Source organism: Penaeus monodon, chromosome 2 (assembly GCF_015228065.2).
Source record: "Penaeus monodon isolate SGIC_2016 chromosome 2, NSTDA_Pmon_1, whole genome shotgun sequence".
Classification (NCBI taxonomy): Eukaryota; Metazoa; Arthropoda; class Malacostraca; order Decapoda; family Penaeidae; genus Penaeus; species Penaeus monodon.
The window spans coordinates 19,522,364-19,548,111 of NC_051387.1; the positions used below are offsets into that span (position 1 = coordinate 19,522,364).

Genomic DNA, 25,748 nt, shown 5'->3' on the forward strand with positions numbered 1-25,748 from the left:
ACTCACTCACTCACTCACTCACACACACACACACACACACACACACACACACACACACACACACACACACACACACACACACACACACACACACACATATATATATATATATATATATATATATATATATATATATATATATATATATATATATATATGAATAGATAGGTAGATATATGCATCACTATGTATATAGAAGTATGCATATATATGTATATTTAAGTATATATATGATGTATGTATATACATATTTATGCGCATATGCTCTTGGGGAAGAATATTTATTATGTATTTGTATGTCCCTTGAATAATGGACTAAAACTGATATATAACAATTTAAGGCAAAGAATACAGGTAAGAATACCCAGAGCAGCACCAGCGTTTGTTCAAGGCCGAAACACAACTGTGATAAAAAGAAATCCGCTTACCTTGGCAGCAACTACAACTAGATCTTTCTTGGTGTAGGTTGTTTGTTTACCTTGTCATGTTATTGTTTGTTATGTGAATATTATTGATTGAGTATATCGATGTTTAGCTGATTAGACATTATTAAGAGGTGATTAGAAATCTGAAATATTTTGCTTGCAGTCAGTCATTGAAGGCGCTAACAACACAAGCAGAGGTAGCACAAACAGCTAGATAGAGACTTGAAAGCCTTTTTGATGAAAAAGAAGAATCTAACTGATAATGCATCATAAGTGAGAAACATGGAGAGAGCCGATTAATCTGCCCATGTTTAAATGAAGCATATAAATAGTCTATTCAAGGCTGAAGCGAAAACTCGCTAACCTTATACTTTATTGCCCACACAATCATGGCGGAGGGAAGCCGTGTCTGTCCAACACTCCTCGTTTAAGACTTATTTTAGAGCTTACTCTCCTTAAGATCTTCCGCAAGGCTTTGGAGGTGAGGCACAATGTTATGATCGTTTTAGGGACACAGGTTGTTAATAAATGATGCGGAAAAGACATGGAAAATTAATTCGAGATAAGGTCCGGCATAAACGTGTTGGTAGTCACGTCCTGATAAAGAGCTATTAATATGTTTATTTTTGTATCAAAGTTCAGATTAAGTGATAGTATGTGCTTGGCATTCTCATACAAGATAAGTGTTATCAGTCTCGATGAGGTCAGTCATACAATTGGTTTCCTTGCAACGTGACCCATAAATCACAAGTAATTGTAATTTTCTCGTTTATAAGAAACAAAGTACATGTTCCTCGTGAAATTTGGAAAAAAAACGTTGATAATTGGCGTGTGTATTTTGCTGCCTGTTTAAGATGCAAGGCAGTATTGCATAGCTGTGACTATTTTTAACTTTCGTGGCCAGGATCGAGGTGTATTTTTATTTCATAAATAGAAAGTATATAATGCAATGAAAGCTTGAACTTTTTTTTTTCATTGTCATGTAGAGTAAGACCATTTAAAAAGTTAATTATTATGTACCTTGCAGTCATGACTAGTTTTGCCAGATGGCACTGATCATAGGCAGTGCCTGAGGAATTGGTTTATTTTTAGCGACTTTAAATGGGCCAGAGAATGTAGATGCTGGAACCTGTAGTGCCTTGAAAATATAAATTAGAATATCTGTCCAATTTGTTGTTGCATTAGAATAGTTAATCTAAGAATTGCACTTGCAGTTCTGCATCTGCAAGCACCTTTCATTTGTGTAGCTATTAGAAATTGAGTAGGGCATTGAGTAGAGACTATAAATAGTTAGTTGTAAGGTCTTTGACAGATTATTAATGCCAGAAATAAGGAATTTAAAGAAGTTTGGTGAAAAGTCAGCAAGTTTCCACCTCGTCAGATATGAGATTAAGGTTTGTTGTCTTTTCCAGGAATTCTGAGGGCATAGGGGCCATGGGGATAATGTGTTAGCTATACCAAGTGTGGTCCTAGGTTCAAGAAATACCCAATTAATGATAGAAAACAGTATGCAAAAAATTAAGGTAAGCCCATAGTAGCACATAAAAGATACACCAGAAGGGACTCAGTGCCTGCCGTGGCCTTGTGGTCTCTGTTACTCAAACAAAAGGACAACAAGCCTCCGCTCTGTATATTTGGGCAAGATGGAGCTTGTAGACTTCCTCTGGTGTCTTGCCATGAATGGAAGAACCAGTCCAAGGTCTGTCCAGTCATCAAATGTGTATTGTGGAGGTGTGTTGGCTTTTGCTGAAGCAGTAGCAGCACAAAAGCCATGGTGACTGATGGTCTTGGGACCAGACTCAAGAGACATTTCGCATGACCCAACTGATGGATCTAATGAAAATGTTCTGAGTGTTGGCTGCACTAGAATTAGTGTTGGACACAGGGTGTTTGTTAAGGAGAGCGGCGTGCCCTGCAAAAACCATTTTTTTCATTTTTTATTTCCTCTACCTAATGGTTTATTTGTGTATATTTAAACATTAGGGTATCATGCAGACCCAAAAATCAAACCTAACCTTTTTTTATCTTTTTGTTCCCTAGTCAGGGGGACAAACCCCCCATACCACCCCCTTATTAGCACTTCATACCAACTTATAGATATTGGACTTACAGAAAACTTGACATTAAGAACTTAAGCTGTGTGAGGATGTTGTGAACTTAGTCTTCTGAGTGGTGATATGCAGCGGCTATTTTCACCATTTCGCTGTAAATATGAGGCCAAAGCAGCTGTACCTGTTTATGACCATTTCTTATGCTCTATAAGATGATGGTGCCCATTTCCCTCTATCTCTCTGCATTGCCCTTGGTAACATTAACCAATCACAGTACTCAAGAAGCATTGTTGAGCAATTGAGGCAGTTACTCAGTACGAGTAATTAAGACTCTTCTTGGGCAACTGATAAACAATTATTAGTGCAAAACTTTGTTTGGCACTGTATGTTAGGTTCTGAGAAAATGTTTTCTTTAAGGTCCTTGGTTTCATTTACCAAAGAATGACATGCTGCAATTATAGTTATTAGGTATGACTGTTATACAGAAAGAATTGTTTAAAGGTCAGAACGGTTGTTGAGTTGACCTTATTTTCCGGTCTTCAGGGCAGTTCTGTTTTTTGGTCCACAAGTTAAAAACTGGCAAAGGATTTTACATGTTGATATCTTCATTTCTTTATTGCAGACACTCATTTCTCCTCATATCATCTTATGGCATCACAAAGCTCTGAATTTTCCTGTCCACAGGGGTTAATTTCATGAACACGTTCAGTGGCATAGTATGTGGCCCTTGCTAAAAGCCAAAGTTGTCATCACACAGTGAACAGTTTTGTGCAGTTTCTTTTTGCTCTTCAGTAAGTGTAGGCTTCAAATCAGGATTTTTTAAAAGTTATATATATTGGCTCTCAAAATTTGCTTGAAACTCATTTTGATCTGTTATGGTTGGCTTGATGGTGGTGCATCGTCAAGCAATTACTGTGTCCTCTGTGCTTTGTCCACAGACAAAGGCCAACACATCTCTACCAAAAAAATCTTGCGAGATGGAGCTCCATACGTACGTACGCTGTGGGTGTGATGATATTGCTGCCTACAAAATTGTCAAATCAACTGAGACCTGACTCTCTCTGTGTTCACTTGCCCTACATTCTGTTTTTTTTTTTCACACTTGTATAAATTTGTGTTCAGATAGAAACATTTAAATGTAATAAAGATTATTGACAAAAATATAATATGTAACATATATATCATTTATACAAAATGTGATTAGGAACATGTTTAATTCAACAGCTATAGTATCAGTGGACACTTTTGAAACAATGTGACCAGCATGTGTGTGGAAATAGTAGGCTTGTGCATGGGCTGTAACTGCAGTGCACAAAGAATTTTCCTCATATAACTGTGCCTTTACCAGAGTATATGTGATGTAAGTATGTTGGCCTGTGACAGATCCAGCAGGCATGGAAACTGAGGTGATTAGCCAACAATGGCTTATGTTTCATGCTACAAAAACATAATACATATTTGGAACAATGGGATGACATTGATAGTCATTTTATGGGACCATACCTAAGGGAAGTAATGGGGGTAAAATTGGTAAATGATTAGAAGATTGCCTTACTGATTTTCTCCAAAATTTATCATATGTATCAATATTGTGCATCCTGTTTGAAACTTGTGGGGATCCTTAATAGGGGGCATTGTCCCCACATTTTTTTTTCTTTTTTTCTATTTTTTAGTTTTTGCCTTTATAGATCTCTCTCATACTTGTAATCTCCATCTGCATAGTGTATTATAGGATGGAAAGTAATCATAAGAATCACTAAGAATCATATTCTGTCCATATATAAGAAGTTTTTGTGAATTATTTAAAAATAGTGATATGGAAACTCAAAATTGTGGTTTCAAGATAAAGAAATTGTCAGTATTCTAAGTAGATTTTGTAATTTTTGATTAATGAAACTTTACCATTCAATTTTTACTAGATATTGTGCCATCACTATCTAGTAAAGTTTAAATCTACACAGCTTACTATAAATCTTGTGCATTAGTCAGTATGGCAGGATTGGAGAGGATAAGATTAAGTTAATATGACAATGTGACTTGTAAAGTCATACATTTTTTTAGGGGGTTCTTTATTTAAAGGGAGCCATGGGCATGGTATTCCAGTTTATTTAGCCCTTTCCCCTCATGAGGACCCCGAGAGATGAATCATTTCTCTTTCCCATGTACTCAAGGCTAACCATGGCCAATAATGATTTTGTACCTTTATTAGGGATATTGAGGTTTGCCCCTCTATCAACTAGCCCCACAGACACTAATTTTTCTGGTTCTCAACCTGTGGCTCTCCTTTGATCATGACTGAACACTGCTGCTACTACTACCCCCTACTGAATACCTGCTGTGAGCTCAGTCCAGTCTGAAGCAACTACCCCGGTCATTACCCAGTCTTCAAAAAACATTCCTTCCTCTCTCCTAATATCTTGTAGTGCTACCTCACTCAACACCACTCCTCCTTTCTCCCGTCCTTGTCCTTCAACTACTTCCACTTCTTCAAATCTTTTGAGTACTATTTTTAGCCCAGCTAAATGGAATTGTTTTTTGGTGATTCCCCCTACAGCCCTTTACTCTGACAATACCCTCTTCTTCCAGGAATGTTTTCAAAAATAAGTAAGCAAAGTGTCCTCCCGCAATTGTTCCGATCGTTCACGCTTTGTTATAGTAACATCAAGTCCCAAGCTCATGTATTATCTACACTGACTGCCCTCACTGGGAAATTCCTGTCAAGCCTCATTTCTTCCATAATACTTGTACTGGAACTGTTTCCATCTCCCTGGCTGATTGTCCAATCTGTGACAAAGATTGGTCAAACTGTGAAAAAGACCTGCATGCCTGCCTTGCTGGCTCAGATGCAGTATCAGTACAGTGCTTCAGTATTCACCCAGAGGCTGCAGTAAGTCCTACACCAATATTGCCAAAATTACCTTCTGTAGACATGACCTCCCCCATAAAGTTTATATTTATGGAAAGCCCTGCCTTGTCTGACCGTTAATGTCAGAAATGGACATCTATAATATTCATTCTCTACTTCCTTGGTGCTACTCCTTCTCATCCTCACTCTACTCATTGCATCAGACAATTTTCAACCCTATCTTCTACTGCATCCTCTCCTACACCTACTTCTTCCTCTGTCCCCGAAATGTCTGTCCCCTCTTCCCCCCTCATAAGTAAACTTTCATTTCTCAGACCTCCACAATCAACTCCATTTCAGAAACTCTCAACCCAACCACCATGGATTTATGTTTTGTCCCCTGAATTTCTTTGTGAATTATGTTACATACAGATGGCTCAGCCAGCAAGGAGTATATTAGTAGGTCCTAGTGACCAATCCTGATTTCCCCATTCCTTGAATTGGTGGAAAAATGTGTTTTTCTTTTTAGCACAGTTGATATTGATGCTATTATTATTGTTATTGATGTTATGATTATTAAATTGTTATTAAAATCTTGGTAACATTTAAGACAATGAAATGATACAAAAGACCCCTTACAAAAGTTAAGGAAAAGGGTAAACAGATGAGATAGGTAGAACTAATAACTGACTCCTTGGTGATTAAGCACGTGTATAACCATCTGTGTGTAAATACATTAAACAAATTTATATTACAATGGGCATGACATGTATTCTTGCCCTCTGTGCCAGTTGGGTTAAGAATGTTTGAAACTATGTAATCATGTTCCAAGATTACATGCCTGTACCTCATCCTTACTCCAAGCTCTCTGCAACATCCATCCATCCTCCTACTCCTGTTCCCCCTACATGCCTTCCTCCAACTCCCTCCAACTCCCTTCAACCACAACCCCCCTTCCTTTCCTGTTATCCTACTGCTCCCTTATGAATACACGTGATTTCCTCTTGTCACAATATGCTTCCCTGGATCTTCCTCCTCCTGTCATTTCTCCTGAAACTGCTCTTTGATCTAATTACCCTTACCTACCTTAACCTACTGACATCCTTGCAAAAGCCTACTCTTTTTCCTTTGACAACTTTGATCTAATCATCCTTTTGCAAATCCCTATCTTAACCCATTGTCTCATTCTCTCTACCCTCACCACTCTTCCCCTTTCAATACCAAACTATCCAAACTGCCGTATGACTTTTGATGTGTAGAACATTAAATCAACAACAACAATCCCCTCTCCCTTTTTACAAATACACCTTTCTATAGTACTGTATGTTTAGCACTTTTATTTTGCTTTATAACCATTAACCAGTTAACCAGTTTGGTAAGTTGGGGATCTTCATTTATTATTTTCATATAATTTTGATCTTGTAATGGTATCTTATTTATATTTCATATCTTCTTACAGCAAAAAAAAAATTTCACCATGAAATACTATGAAGGCTCAAGTACCCTCAAATTTCCATGGGAGCAAGTTGCACGGGGCCTATGGCAGCGATACCCTAATCCAGAGAGGTAATTTACTCTAACTTCAAGAAATCTAATTTGTAATATACTGGGAAATGAGATAAGGGAATTCACACTCACTATCTATTTTTGAAAATTTGTAAAAAAAAAAACACACACCAAAAAAAAAAAAAAAAATTATTATAGTACACACACACACACACACACACACACACACACACACACACACACACACACACACACACACACACACACACACACACACACACACACACACACACACACACACACACATACACACATACATACACACACACTCACACGCACACGCACACGCACACGCACATGCACAGACACACACACACACACATACAGTACATACATACATACATACATACAGACAGTATATAGATATATAGATATAATATAATATATATATATATAATATGGTATATATATGTAGAGAGTATATATATATATATAATATAGATATGATATAGTATGGATATATAGATAAAATATAGTATAATATATATATATATATAAATAATATATATATATATATATATATAAATTAATATAATATATATATATATATACATAATATATATAGATACATATATATATATATAAATATTACTACATACTATGATGATGTATATAATATATTATATATGATATATATATATATATACATATATATATATAATATACATATATAATCTGTATACTATCTATCTATATAATATATAATATATAGTATATTCTCTACTCCTATCTAATCCTATCTATATAATCTCTATATAATCATCCTCACTACGGTATGTCCTGTTGCAGCCGCCGTGGACCTCTCCCCCATCCTTCGCCACTAACTCGATCTTACGTTCTTCCACTGTACACGACAACCCGCAAATATTTTGATGATGTCGCTCAGTCGTCTTCGGTTGCCTCTTCCTTGTTTCCTCTCCCCTCCGTCTGCAGTTCTTGTCAATCCTTTACTTCTCATCCCATGCCCACTCACTTCCTTCTCTGTCCCGCCTCTATCTCTACATATACCTCTATGTGTAGATCTAAATGTATAGTATAATGTGTATGTATGTATATGTACTATATGAGAATAATAGATGTCTATGTATATAACTGTAATGCATCTCCATCTGGTCATCTCGTGTTCCTTCTAGAAACGTTGTACTCAATGGTCCAATGACGTTTTGGCGAAAGGTTAGTCTTCAATACTATAAAATTATATATATATATATATATATAGTAGATAGATATATTAGAGATTAGATACAATATATTATATATATATATATATAGAATATATTACTAGATATATATAGAGTATATATATCTATAATAGAGATAGATATATAGATGTATAGAGAGAGAATAGTAGATATATATAATATATATATATATATATACTAGATGCGATATATTAACAATCTATATATATATATTATTATGGTATAAACCACATAGATAAATATACTATTAGATATATATACTATTAAATATATAGATATAGTAGAGATATATATAATATATATAGATAAATAATAGATATAGATAATATATCTAATAATATATAGATATATATATAGATATATATATACTATTATATATTCTAAATATTATATTATATATAATATATTTATTAAGATATATATACCGATTATATAATTATATAGACAATATATATATAATATCTATATATTGATCTAGCATTATCATATACATTAGATGATATATATATCAATATCATTGTATGATATATACATCAATATCTATAGAGATATATATATCATAGATATATATAATATATATAGGAAAAATAATTGTATGATATATATATTATAAATATAGTATGTAATATACTATTATACTAGATATAAAATATATATAAATATATATATATATAGATATCTATATATATAGCGAAATATAGTATAAGATATGAAACACTTAATATACTATAGATATATAATATCTATCTTTATAATATTATATAATATATATATATATATACAATATAGTATAGATAATATTATAGGTATGTATGTATATAACGATTAGGATATATATAAGACAGAATAGATAGAAGATAGATATATATAATATATATATAGACATGATAGGATATAGATATATATATATATATATATATATCTATATACATCTACAATATATATATAGATATATAGATATATATAAAATAATAGTATAATATATATAATAATATAAATAGTAGAACCTTAGTATATATACATAGAATATATATATATAGAGAATACGAGATATATACAAAGATATATATACATATTTATAATATATATGTACAATATAGATAATATATAAATATTATAATATATAAATACATATAGATAGAACACAGAGAGAATAGGATAGATATAGATCATAGATATAAAGAGATAGATATGATAACATATATAGATGTGATATATAATGAATATATAAATACATAACATATATATATATAATATATATATATATATTCAGAATATAAATAGGGATAATTACTATATAGATATACATATAGAGTTAGAGACAGATAGAGATAATAAAATAATATATGATATATATTATATATAATAATATATATAAGGATATAGATATATAGATATTATATAATAAGTATATATATCTAGTAATAATATATAAAACATATATAGTAGATAATATATATATATCTATCGATAAGATATAAGTATAGAGATCACATATGATCTATGATAGATATACTATTAGATATATATAATAGTATGTGGAATTATATATAATAGATATTAGATATACTATATATAGAATTATATAGTATAACTATATATAGATAATAGAATAGGATATAAGATTAGATAGAATATATACATAATATATATAATATCATAATGTATATAGAGAATATATTGCATATTATGGATAGATATAAATAGATATATATAGTATAGATACACAGATATATTATTTATATAATTATGATAATATATATATATATATAACTATATAGAGATATATAATATATATAGAATAAATAATGATGCTATATATCTATGATAGAGAGAATATATATTCAATCGATATATATAATAGATAGCGCCATATGGATAAAATATATTAATATATCAATAATATAGATATATATATAATATTTAATTATATAGATAATATATAGTAGACTAATAATAAATAGACTATATAGATATACTAACAATTATATATATGTTATAGATAATATAATATATATATATATAACCGTTATATATATAGATATATAATATATATATAATATAATATTACATATATATAAATATTATATATAGATTATAATATAGATAAATATATAGATGATTAATAGTATTATATATATATATATATAGAAATAGATAATTCTATATATATAGTAGAATAGACTAGATATATATATAAAGATAAGCTAGCATAGATAAGATAGATATATATATTAATAAATAATATATAGATATAGCTATAGAATATATTCCTATTAATAGATATATATATCATAAATACATCGATATAAATATAGATATATATATCTATATAGATAGATAATAAATAGTAGAAAATTATAGACATATAGTAATAATATATAGTATAATATATATACATAGATTATATAAAATATATATATAATAGTATATATATATATATAAGATACATATATATGTAAGGATAATATATATAAATATGATATTATATATAAGCTATATATATATTATAAATAGGTAGCTATGAGATAGACAATATATAAGAGAGAATATATAATATATAACACAGCTAACAGAAGATATATATAGAATATAGATCGATATATAATATATATATTATATAGAGATTGAAGTATAGTAGATAAGATAAATAGATAGAGATATATCAATGTAGATGATATATCTATTATATAATATCCATATAGAGATATATCATAGATTACTATAAGATATAATATATAGATATATATATAATATATATATCTTAATAGAATATAGATATATAGAGAGAGAGATAGAAAGATATATATATAGATATATAGAGAAGAGAGATAAGAGAGATATATAATACTATAGCATAGAATATAGAATCCATAATATAATATCGAATATATATATAACATATAATACCGTATAGAAGCATATTAGAGAGACTGAATATAGATATAATAGTAGAGAGATATTAATGATTTATAGATCGAATAGACATAGATGAGAATAGATAGAATAGATATATATATATATATATAGATATAATATATAAATTATATAGATCTATATATATTAATATATATATATCATATAAATATATAGATATAATAACATAGATATATATAATATATAAGATTGATAGACTATCTTATATCATATATATTATATATACTAATAAAATATATATAATACATTATATATTATATATATACATATTATAAGATCTATATATATAGATATATAATATATATATAGATATATAAAGATATATAGATAATACCTATAATATAATAGATATATATATATATATATATACATATACATATAATATAATATATATAAATTACTATATATATATATATATATATATATATATTATATATAATATATATATTTATATATACACTATTATTATATATATATTATATATACTATAACTACTACTTATATGTACAATGCTTGATTATTTATATTCATTATTGGTCTGCTGATACTGGTTATGATGTTGAGAATTTTTAAATAGTTGTTTGAATATTGGTTATTTTTTGTGCTAATCATCTGTTTCTTTCAGCTTGCATGTGTTATCAGAGGATACAGTAGCAAGAAAAGTTGTTGATAATAAACTTCATTCCAAACGTGTCTTAACCAAAACAAAACCGGATGCCCAAGTGGGGAGAAACGTGTTAAAAATACACAGAAATAGTGAAAGTGCTCATGTGAAGAAATCAATGCGGATCCAGAAAAGAGAGAGATATGTACTTATACCAGGAATGTTGGACTGACAAAGGTAAGTTGTATGATTCGTCTACCATTATGAATACATTGTAATAGCTTTATGTTAAGAAATCATGGTTGAATACCTATTTTGTATAATGATAGCCTTATTATTGCTGAAAAATGCATCACTTTAATTCATAATGTTTTTCCTTTTTTTACTTCTTTGTGAGTAAAGGTGATGACCTGTGTTGAAAAAGTAGTTTACAAACCAAGCCCAGAGAATTCGCAGTGGACTGTGGCAGAGAGAAAAGCATGGATTGACTCAAAAATATTTGGCTTAGGATATGCAATTCAGGTATGTTTGGATGAGTTATTGTAAATTTTCCATGTAACATAGTTTATTTTAGCATTGATATGGAAACTATTACACACAAAATGGGAGCAGGAAATATGAAGCAAGTTATTTGGGGAAATCCGTTTCATGATGATACTTTACAATTTCAGGATGGATTTTAGATTTACCCTTTGTATTGTAATTTATATATAGGCATATTAATATATGCCTATTCAACATTTGAAAATATTTTTCACCCACAACATTTGAATATCACCAAGTGTGTTCTATTCTTGCTAGATACTTCAAACACAACACCTCATCTGTGCATAAATGCATATATTCAATCAATAATACATGCATATTTATCTAGCCTAGTCTGTCAATGTCGCTATGCTGTTGGTGGCGGTATGTAGGTGTGGTATTAGTGGGATATAGATAGATATAGCATATATATATTAGTATAGATATAGAATAGTATATACATCATATAACACAAGACACATATAGATATAGAGATTGGAGACATAGATACATAGAGCATATATAGATATATATATATATATATAATATAAGTAGACCTACAAAGTATACATCATAGAAGAGATCCATATATAGCATATATATATCAGATAGCTAGAGAGATATAGATACAGATGATAGACACAAAGATTATACATAATATATACATATGAAGTATATACATAGATACAAAATTATACAGATATTATATATATATAGATTATAATATACATATATATATAATATAATATAATAGAGAGATAGATATAGAGATAGAACCATTAGACACCAACACGATATTATATATATACAAGAGAATATATACCACATACCACTATACCCACTCTCACATATAATATATATATATCACTAGTAGATATACCATATTCGTATCTAATATATATAGATATCATATATATATGATATATCTATATATGGAGATATAAAGGAATATCATATATATATATATTATATGATATATATATGATATATATTCTATCAATATGATATATAGTTAATTTAGATGTATAAGTATAGATATAGATGTATATGTATAATGTAATATATAATAAATATAGATATATATATATATACATAGATTAGATATAATATAGAGTATATACATACGATGTAAGTAGATGATATAATGAGAGAATAGGGAGAGCAGATATGTATATATATTATTTATAAAGAATAGATAAATTGTTATAGTATAGAGAAGACATACATAGAGTTAGAGCTATATAATTTCGGATATAGATTTATATATATAAGGCTAGTAGATATATATAGATATATACACATATACTATGGAAAGTGATATATATATAATCTATAGATATTGATTATATATGCACCACTAGATAGATATATAGATAGAGCTATGTATTCATAGATCATATAATAGATCGATATAGATAAAGCAGGCAGAGATATAATATATAGATATATATATATAATATACACTAACATATATATATATATATATATGAGATATCATATAGTATACAGAGAGATAAGATAGATAGATATATATATAGATATATAGTATAAGTATATATAGTATACACCTATAGAGGATAGAGATAAATACACAGAGATATATATGAGATATATAATACACATAGATATGATATAATATATACACACTAGAGTATAGACATATGTATAGAACATAGTATATAGAGTACGCGATAATATATAGATATGGATAGACAGACTATATAGACAATAGATATGAGAAGATTAGATAAATAGTGATAAGATAGATAGAATATAGACAGGATAGGATATAATATAGAGATAGACAGTAGATATAGAGAATGATATAGTATAATATAGTGATTATATATATATATAGATATATGTAGAGATATAGTGTATTAGGATATATGATATACATAGATGATAGATATATACGAATGATATATAGAAGAGATATACATATATAAACATATATAGATAGATATGAGAGATATATATAGATAAGCTTATCCAAATATCTATATAGCATATATAGAGATATTATAATATATAATATATATTGATATACATATATTATACTATATAGATATAAGATACTATGATATATAGATTTATATATGATGAATATAATCATATATATATAGCTATAATATGTATATAATAGATAGAAATATATGATAGATATATATATATATATATATATAATGTATATATATATAGTATATGTATAATGTAATATAATTGGATAGTATAACGTATATATCATTTACGTATATGTATAATGTTTATAGTATAATATATATATATATATATATATAAAATTATATCTATCTATATACGTATTATATATATATATATATATCGATATAATATATAGCGTATTAGATATATTATATAGATATGATATATATATATATATAGGATATATTATAGAATATATACTATATATAACATTTGTAATAACAAACGTCTATATAATATATATATATATATAGGAGGACATATATATATTATATATATACATTATATGTATATATAATATATATATGTATATATATAGATATATTATATAATATATAGAGATAGAGAGAGACCTAGATGATATATAGTAGAGAGAAGATATGGAGATAATAATAATAGAGTATAATATTAATGATATATAATACAGATAGCATATATATATATACATACTATCAGGAATAGATAAATATAGTATACATAATAGGATAGCGTATATATATAGATACATATATACTGATATGTATACAATATATATAGATATAGATATATAGACAATATTACTATATATAGATAGGTACATACATAGGATACAGATAATATAATATATAGATAATAGCTATAGTAGATAGATTATACAGATAGATAGAGGAGAGATAGAATAGATATATTATAGATATATATATATATGTAACAGATAGAATATACATATATAACTAGAATATATAGATATATATAATAGATCTCATTCATAAAGAGATTAATATACATAGATCGAATATATATATATACTACTACGCACATAGATATGTATCATATAATAGAGATACATATATATATATATATACTATATAGAATATATATATATACATATTAGTATATATAAGTATATATATCATATATAATAGAATATACATATAATATGATGTATAATATATAGATATATATATAGATAACATAGAGATTAGATATATTATGAGTATGACAAATATACATAGACGAAAAATATACATATATAAAAGATATGTATTATATATATATAATATTATACAGATATATAGATATATAATATATCTATTATACATATATATATATCGATGTATATATATCCATATATATATATATATATAGATGGTATATAGATATATATTATGCATACTATAATATATATAATTTAGATATATATATATATTATGCATATTAATATATATATATATATATATATTTATATATATATATATGCATAGAATATAGAGATCGTAGATATATAGATAGAGAGATAGAGAACTATCAGAATATATATATATATATACAGAGATATAGGAATATCTAGATGAGACGATATAATATAGAAGAGGAGATATTATTATGAGTCGATATGAGAAGACAGAGATAGTATGTACAATATAGAGATGAGTAGAGATACGAAATATATATATATATAGGGAGAGAGATATCGGAGATATAGACTAGAGATAGATTTAGATAACGAGGTAGAGACACCACCTACAGAGATAATGGAAGGTATAGATAGATATATATATAGATATATAGATTAATATAGTGATATGACATACATATGAAAATAAGAGATATAGTATACGTAAATATATAATCTATCTATATAGATATATATACACCATAGTATATAATACACATACATATTATAGTTATACATTATAGCAATTAGATAAGATAATATATATAGGATATATATATGTATAATATAAGATATATACGATATATTATAAAAGACTATAATATACAACATATATAGATAGTATATAGAATACAATATACTAGCGCGTAATAGAATAGTAGACATACCTTATATATAATATGATACATAAGTGATGTAGAAGAGATATACATATATTATATATTATATATATAGTATAACTAGAGATACATTATATTAGGCATACATATATATAGATATTATAGATACAATATAGATATATATTATGCATATATATAGTATATATATATGTACAATATAAGATATATAGATCATATTCTATAATATATATATATATTAGGCATAGCTATATATATATATATAGATATATATATATATATATATTATACAAAGTATACAGTATATATAGTATATATATATAAACACTATAATATAGTATATATATTATACTCGAGATATAGATATGACTGAAGAATATATATATATTAGGAGTAAATTATATATATATATAGATATATACATATATAGATATAATATATATAGATAATTATATATAATATCATAATATATATATATATATATATATATGCATAATATATATATTAGAAGATACTAGACCTATATAATACATATATAATCTCACATATATATATATAATATACTATAGATATATACATATACACTACCGCATACATATATATATCATAGTATAACAGCACGATATAATATATATATCATATACATCTATATTATATAGTATAAATATATAGTAACGATAAGCCATTATATATAATATATCGAGAGAGGTAGCTAAGCATAGATATATATAGATAGACAGAGATATATAGATATATTAAGATACATAGAGATAGTATATTAACATATAGATAGGAATAGATATACAATATATATAGATATAGAGACTTATATACATATAATATGATATAAGAGTATTATATAATATAGATAGATATAGACATAGTAGATAGATAACAGACAGATATATGATATACCTAGATAGTATATATACAGAATAGCGTAGATACTATATATATTATATATAGATAGATATACAGATCGAAGATATATATATATATACAAGAGAGATATAGAGGTCACGCTATAGAAGGGATATAGAATATACATAGAATATCCTAGATATTATATGAATAATATATACTATATGATATATATATATAGAGAGATATAATAGGTATAAATATATATAATAGATAACTAAATACGATAACCGTAACATAGTATATACATATATATAGCAATATATATTATAGATATAGTATAGAGATATGAATATACAGAGATACTATACAGATGCAGACATATATAAATGATTATACAAGAGATATATATTAGGAATATATAATATAGAGTCGACATATTATAGAAGAGTAGAGGCACAGTATACGATAGATAGTATACATATATATATATAGTATACATAGAGATATAAGATAATGATAATATATGAGAGAGATATATATATTAGACAGTATATATATATATTAACAGAAATATATATATTATACAGATATAGAATATATTATACATATTACTATATACTATACATAGTATATATTATATTATACTATCTAGATATATATTATAGACATATATATATATATATTTATACATCGTATATAATATAGATTATCCATGAGTATTATACATTATACTTATATGTATATAATATTAGACAAAGATAAATAAATACATATAATATTACATTATACATATTATCATATATATTAAACATAGATAATATATTATACAGATAGATATATAGTAGACATAGCTATATACATATATTATACATATATATAGATAGATGTTAACAGTATATCGATACTATGATACAATAAATAGTATCAAATATATATATACATGAGACAGAATAATATATATATATATTTATAAACTATATAGCGATATAGACAGTATAGATATCTATATTACATAGATATATAATATATATATATATAATATTATTACCAAGAATACATATATTATATATATAATATAAATATATATATATATACAGTATATATACATAAAGACTATAGATATAGAGATATAGGAGATATAGATATCAATAGTAGATATTATGCAATATAGATATATCATATTATATATTATATGATATATATATATATGTTATATATATAGATATATATATAAAGATATTATATATTATATAGATATATATATACATTATATAGATATATATATATTAGGCATATATATAGATATACTACATATATACATAATGAGTATATATAGTGCATATATTATAAAATATATAAGCATATATATCTATATATCTATAGAAGAGATATATTATGCATAGACATAACTCTATATATAGATATATATAATATATAAATACATATAAAAGATATATAATATATATAATATATAATATATATATATATATAACATTATATATATAATATATATACATATTATATCTATAATATATATATATACAATTATTTATATATATATATATTATATATATAATACATATATTAACATATCATATATATATATATATATATATATATACTATATATAAGATATAATGTATATATATATGGTAAGCTATGGTGTAAACCTTACAAGCTCAAAAACTATCAAAGAAACTCCTTTCTATCTGATTTGTTGATTGATCGTACTTACCTCAGTAAATAAGTAAAGGTCTGTGATTTGAATTACCCTGTGTCTGATTTGGACGTGGAACTCACTCGTGGTGAATAAGATAAGATCCAAAACCTTATGCAACTTCCATTTTTCATATGAATAACAATGTATGTAATAAGAAAAAATATTTTGACTGAATCTGAGAAATACATTTAAGCTTTCCACAGCTTTACGAAGAGAAGATTGGTGTGTATAAACAACATAAGGTGACAATATAGCGACCGGCTACTAGTTAATTTTATTTGAACCCTTCTACAAGATTTTGCTCATAATTAAAAATCATACCAGCAAACTAAGAACTCTATGGTCTTCTATTGCCTTTTTCATGTGAAATAAATAAATAAAAAAAAAATTCTCCTGTTTTCCAAAGTTAGTACAAACTATGATGATAAAGTGTTTTGTAGTGACCATGATACAAATTGAAACAGTGTTTCAAAGTGTTAGGGGTTTCAGCATGTTACAAAAAAGCCTTACATGAATATATATGTATATATATATAGGTATGTATATGTATATATGTGTATATGCATATATATGTATATGTATATATATATGTATATGTATTATGTAATGTTATGTATCTGTATATATATGTATATGTAGTATATATGTATATGTATTGATAGATATATATAGTATATGTATATGTATGTAAATATATGTATATGCATGTTTATATGTATATGTATATATATGTATATGTGTGCATATCTATTATGTATATGTATGTGTATATATCGTATTTATATATATTTATATGTATATATATATTATGTATATCTATGTTTGTATATTATGTATATATATATGTATATATCTATGCATATATATATATATATAAATTACTATATATATGATAGTATAATAATATATATATCATATCACTGTGTGTGTGGTTGTGTGTGTGTTGTGTGTGTGGTGGTGTGTGTAGTGGTGGTGTGTGTGTATATGTATTTCTATGGATATGATGTATATGTATATATATATAATCTATGTAAATGGGTGTGTGTAATGTATAGTATTCTGCTTGTACACATATGTAGATATTATATATATATATATAATATAGATATACATACATATATCTACACATATCTATATATAATATATATATATCACATATATATATATACAGATATATATATAATATATGATATATACATATATGAATATATACATATATATAATACATCTAGTATATGATATATATATATATATACATTAATAGGTATATAGACACATATATAAAGAGATTATAATAATATATATATAGATGATAAATATAGATATATAGAGTATAGTAGATATAGTATATCTAAATAATCTATAAGATATACATAGATATATACAGATATATATATATTATACATAGACAGTATATATATTACATATCTATATACATCTATATATATATAGACATATATGATCAGACATATATATAGACTATACATGGTATACATATATATGTAGACATATATATAATACATATACTGATATACAAGTAGAATAGATATATATATATACATATATATACACATCTAAGATATAGACAGATATAGAGAGATATATATACATATTATATATATATACATCACATATATATATATATAAGATATACTATATATTAGAGATAGACATACATAGAGTATATACATCTATATATACGATACATATAGAGAGGAGTATAAGATATATATATACATATAATGAGTATTACAATATATATAGAAGCATAATATAGATCATACATATATATATATATACATATGCATAATTACATAGATAATATAGCATATAGATATATATACATAGATAGTATATATACAATATATAGATATGAACTAATCTAGCTAGAGTATACATGAGAGAAGAGAGTTACATATAATATATACATATAAATAGACATATATATATATAATATATAGATACAAATATATAGAATATACAAATAAGATATAATATACCTAGAGAACATATAGTATATTACATAGATATATACACATTATGATTATATACAATATTATATAACATATATATATATACCAGCATATATCTGATCAGGTATACTATATACATATATATATATACATAGTATATAATATACATATATATAACATATATATTATACCATATATATTATCTATATATATATATATACACATATATATATACACATATAACTTGTATATACATATCTAATATACATATATATATATATATATATACATAAGTATATATAGATAACATAGACATATATCTACCTCTATATCCTACACATATTATTACATATATATACCACTATACACACATACATATATTATTAGATATATATCTATTATTATACATATATCTTATATAATATATATATATATACTATATATATATACTACATAATAAATGTGTATATCTGTACACAGTGTCTATATACATGTATCTGTATCTCTGCTCTCTTTCTGCTTCTGCTATGTGGCATATATGTTATATGTCTATTTAACTCCCTGGCCCGCGCCCGGCCAGGGCCGAGCCGGGCCGCGCGCGCCCGGGCCCGGGCCCCGTCCCGGTCCGGTCCGGGGCCCGCGCCCGCGCTCGCGCCCGCGACGCGCCGCGCCGGGCTCGCGCCCGCGACCCCGCGACAGCGCCCGAGCCGGCCCGGGGGCCCGGTCCCGGGCCCGCGCCCGCGCCCTAGCCGGGCCCGGGCCGGGCCGGCCCGGGCAGGGCCAGCGCCGCGGCCCGCGCCTGCGCCCGCGACCGGGCCAGCGCCCGCGCCCGCGCCGCGCCGCGCCCGCGCCGGCCCGCCCGGGACCGGTCCGAGCCGCGGACCAGGGCGTGCCCGGGGGCCCGGTCCCGGGCCAGCGCCCGGCCCGCGACGAGCCCGGGCCCGGGACGCGCCTGCGCCGCTGCCGCGGCCGCGGCCGCGCAGAGGCGAGGCAGAGGCGAGGCAGGGACAGGGAAGGACGCGCCCGAGACCGCGACCGAGCCGCGCCGCGGCCGCGGCTGCGGCCGAGGCCGCGCCGCGGCCAGCGCAGCGCCCGGGCCAGGGCCAGGGCCCGGGCCGCGCCGCGCCCCGGACCGCGCCCGCGCAGCTCCACGCGACAGGCCGGGCCAGGGCCAGGGCAGGGACAGAGACGAGACCGCGCCAGCGCCAGCGGCCGCGGCAGAGGCAAGGCGGCAGCGGCAGAGGCCGCTGTCCGCGGGCAGGGCCCGCGCCAGAGGACCGAGACCGCGACAGCGCTCGAGCCAGAGGCGCGGCGAGGCAGCGGGCAGAGGCAGAGGCAGAGCAGAGGCAGAGGCCGAGGCAGGGACAGAGCAGAGCCCGAGCCAGCGGGCAGAGACCGAGCAGAGACAGCGGCCGAGGCAGAGGCAGTAAGGCAGAGGCAGAGGCACGCCGAGGCAGAGGCAGAGGCAGATACAGAGCCCGAGACAGAGACAGAGGATCCGAGAAGAGACAGAGACAGGGGACAGGAAGGGACAAGGGACAGGGGACAGGGATAGGAACAGAGAGAGGCAGAGGCAGAGACAGAGACAGGGGACAGGAAGGGACAGAGACAGGGACAGGGACAGGGACAGGGACAGGAAGGACAAGACAGAGACAGAGACAGAGGTACAGAGACAGAGACAGAGGCAGAGGCAGAGGCAGAGCAAGAGACAGAGACAGAGACAGAGGAAGAGGCAGATGCGAGGCAGAGCAGAGCGAGGCAGAGGCAGAGGCAGAGGCAGAGGCAGCGGCAGACGGCGAGGCGAGGCAGAGCAGGAACAGAGACAGAGACAGAGAAAGGGACAGGGACAGGAAGGGACAGGAACAGGGATAGGAACCGAGAGAGGCAGGAGGGGGACAGAAGACAGAGACAGAGACAGAGACAGAGTCAGAGACAGAGACAGAGGACAAGAGACAGGGACAGGGACAGGACAGACAGGGATAGGAACAGAGAGGCAGAGGCAGAGGCAGAGGCAGAGGCAGATGCAGAGGCAGAGACAGAGGACCGAGACAGAGGGAGAGGCAGAGGCAGAGACAGAGACAGAGACAGCGGCAGAGCAGAGGCAGAGGCAGAGGCAGAGGCAGAGGCAGGCATTAAACAAAATTAACATTGAAAAATCTTTATCTTCTAGAAATTTGGACTGGAGCGCTACAAAAAGAACATCCAGAAGACCAACTTGGGTTTCAGCTTTGCCTTGAATAGATTATTCCCTGTTATTGATACTCCAGCGGAAAGCAGCCATATCCATCACCTTACGTTAGAAGAGAGAAAACAGAGGTACGTTACAAAGCTTCGTTTGGTGCTATGTATAAGAAATGGATATTTCAAACAACAATAAGAATAGATAATTAATAGTTGTACATTATTTTTATATAGGTTGGTCATACTCATTCATGTTTTCTTTGTTGTTTTCTTTGGATAGTGAAAGAGTTCTCATTATTTGCTTTTTTATGAACAGGTTGAAAGATGCGGCTCGAGAAACGGCAAAGAGGGCCAAGGAGTTAGCTCAAGAGAAGGCTGGGCCAATTTATGCTGCCTGTGAAGGTGTGCGGAGCTGAAAATGAATGTCTGTAGTCTGAATCATAATAAAAGAGCTATATATTTCATGGATTCCATCATGAATATGAAGGTTATTTTAGATAGGGAGCCACTGGTGCTACTACTTGTGATTTGGAGTTTATGGTACTGGATGATAGGATTGATTGTACAGTTACATTGTTTCTATGATATTGAAAACTATGGGACACACATAACAGTACATGAAGGTTGTTTGCAATTTATTATTTTTCTAAATATTTTTTAAATTCTCCTTTTCATTGGCATGTCAGTTATTAAAAAGAAACTTTGTGCCAAAGATTGATATACAAGATAAATTAAATTATTTTACTTTGCAATTTTAGTAGTAAAGTGTTCCCAACCTTGTAAAGTATACGGCACAAGGTTAAATAATGTCAGTAATTCCAAATCATGCTTTTTTTTATATATACTATGTACTGGCTTGGTGAAAATGAATTGGTATGGGAGTAGTTGATGATTTCTTGAAAACTAGAACAGATAAAATTTAGAGGAATTCTTTTGATTTGGAAATCATACTGAATAGGAACCTGTCACTAACAATTTTTGAAGTCTTGCTAGTATGATGGTTCCTATTATGACAGTATGTATGTTGTGTAACAAAGTAGCAAGTGAAAAGAAAGAAGCCTACAGATGACCTGAATAATATGATTGCTTCAGCACAGTGTATATCATAGTGTCCAGGGATACTGATGAATCTACATTATCATTCCCATTGAACATCAAATGAATCTGTAATGTCCTTGTATATATTCATCTAAAACTTTCCACAAGTCTTGCATTCATAGGTGTCTATTCCTTGGAAAGGGTCAAGCACTTGGATAGTTGGTAATATTCCGTCCGGAGGAATGTGGGACTTCAAAGCTTGTTTGTCCTCGTGGGAAATATGTACTGATGAGAAGTGGTGAGAAGTTATATTTTCATTCATTCCATGCATGTTCCTTTCAGGTATTGGTTTATTGTCATTCATATTCAAGGTTTTGAAATAACATTCTCACTCATTTGCAGATTATGAATAGGTCCATATCACTTACAGGAAGCTTTCACTTCAGGAAAAAAATTATTTGCCTTTGAAGGCCTTTCACTGACACATGCATGCATGTGTACTCTTACATTTCAGGTCTATTTTGTGCTGTAAGTCTGCATGAGCATTTTAAGCTATGTTGACCTGTGAATCAAGTCACTGACCAAGGGAATGTATATAGTGATAGCCAATTCTACATTCTTTGCTTCAAGTCTTTGCAAAGGATGATTTTTAAGTCCTCTGGGCAAGGGAGAGGACAAGTTGATAATCCATGCAGGCAACACACTCACCAGATGAGATGATGTGTGGAATCCTATTCTTTCTCACACAATACATCATTCCGAATATTGATACAAAGGAAGGGTGTAGGAAACATTATCTTTGAGTTGTCTTTGTTCTAGATTGTTCTTTACATTTTTTATTGGTGAATTGAACACCATCTTGTCTAGGTCTTTGTTATGTTTTACAGATTTTTGTTGTTGGATGATTAGTAATGTATTTTTTTATGATAGAGTTTGCGTTCTTGGTAATTTCTTCTTTGTTGTTTACTGTTTGAAAAAACAACAACATTATTTGTACATTATCAGTCTTCTAAAAAAAAAAAGAGAAAAAAAATCCAGATAGGAGATCAGTATAACATTTTCAAATAGTAGTAAAATTAGTTATATTATCCCTGATAAGACCATGAAAATATTTAGGGAAATTGAACTTCATTTATTTTGACACTTCCTTCACTCAAACACCACAGATTTATGTTCTGTCCTCTGTAGTTTCTTGTGAAATTTCTTACATAAAGATGGCTCCACATGTGCTCAGCCAACAAGCCTATCAGTAGACCCTAGTTCCCCATTCCTTGAATTGGTGGGAAAATGTCTTTTTCTTTTTAATGCAATTGATGTTGATACTGTTATTACTGGTATTGATGTTATGATTATTTAATTGTTATTAAAATCTTGGTAACATTTAAGACAAAGAAATAATACAAAAAGTCAAGGAAAAGGGTAAACAGGTGAGATAGGTAGGACTAATAACTAACTTCTTGGTGATTAAGCACTTGTATAGCCATCTATGTGTAAATACAATAAATAAACTCATATTACAGTGGGCATGGCATGTATTCTTGCCATCTGTGCCGAATGGGTTAACAAAACCCTTTACTGTACATTTTTACCTCTTGTGATTGAAGATTTTGTACACTGAATGCATGAAGAAGTAATATCCAAGCACTGATATTATATTTCAGTTTGTTACAAGAATATCTCTCCATCAATGCAATATAAAGATTCATTCCAAGGTATTTATGAGACCAATATATGTTTACAAATGAAGGATGTGAATGCTCAATGATTCTTGATTTGATAATGAAGGAAGTATGAAGTGTA

The 25,748-nt window shown here is 29.4% G+C and overlaps 1 protein-coding gene across 1 annotated transcript; it reads left to right on the plus strand.

Moving 5' to 3' along the window:
• Nucleotides 1-783: 783 nt before the first annotated feature.
• LOC119581696 (PRELI domain-containing protein 1, mitochondrial-like) lies at nucleotides 784-24,969 on the plus strand. Its single transcript, XM_037929819.1, is given in 7 exon segments — nucleotides 784-906; nucleotides 6,781-6,887; nucleotides 11,652-11,794; nucleotides 11,797-11,867; nucleotides 12,033-12,152; nucleotides 22,900-23,045; nucleotides 23,227-24,969. Coding segments are annotated over 6 exon segments (669 nt in total). The 5' UTR covers nucleotides 784-906; nucleotides 6,781-6,798; the 3' UTR covers nucleotides 23,327-24,969.
• Nucleotides 24,970-25,748: the final 779 nt, after the last annotated feature.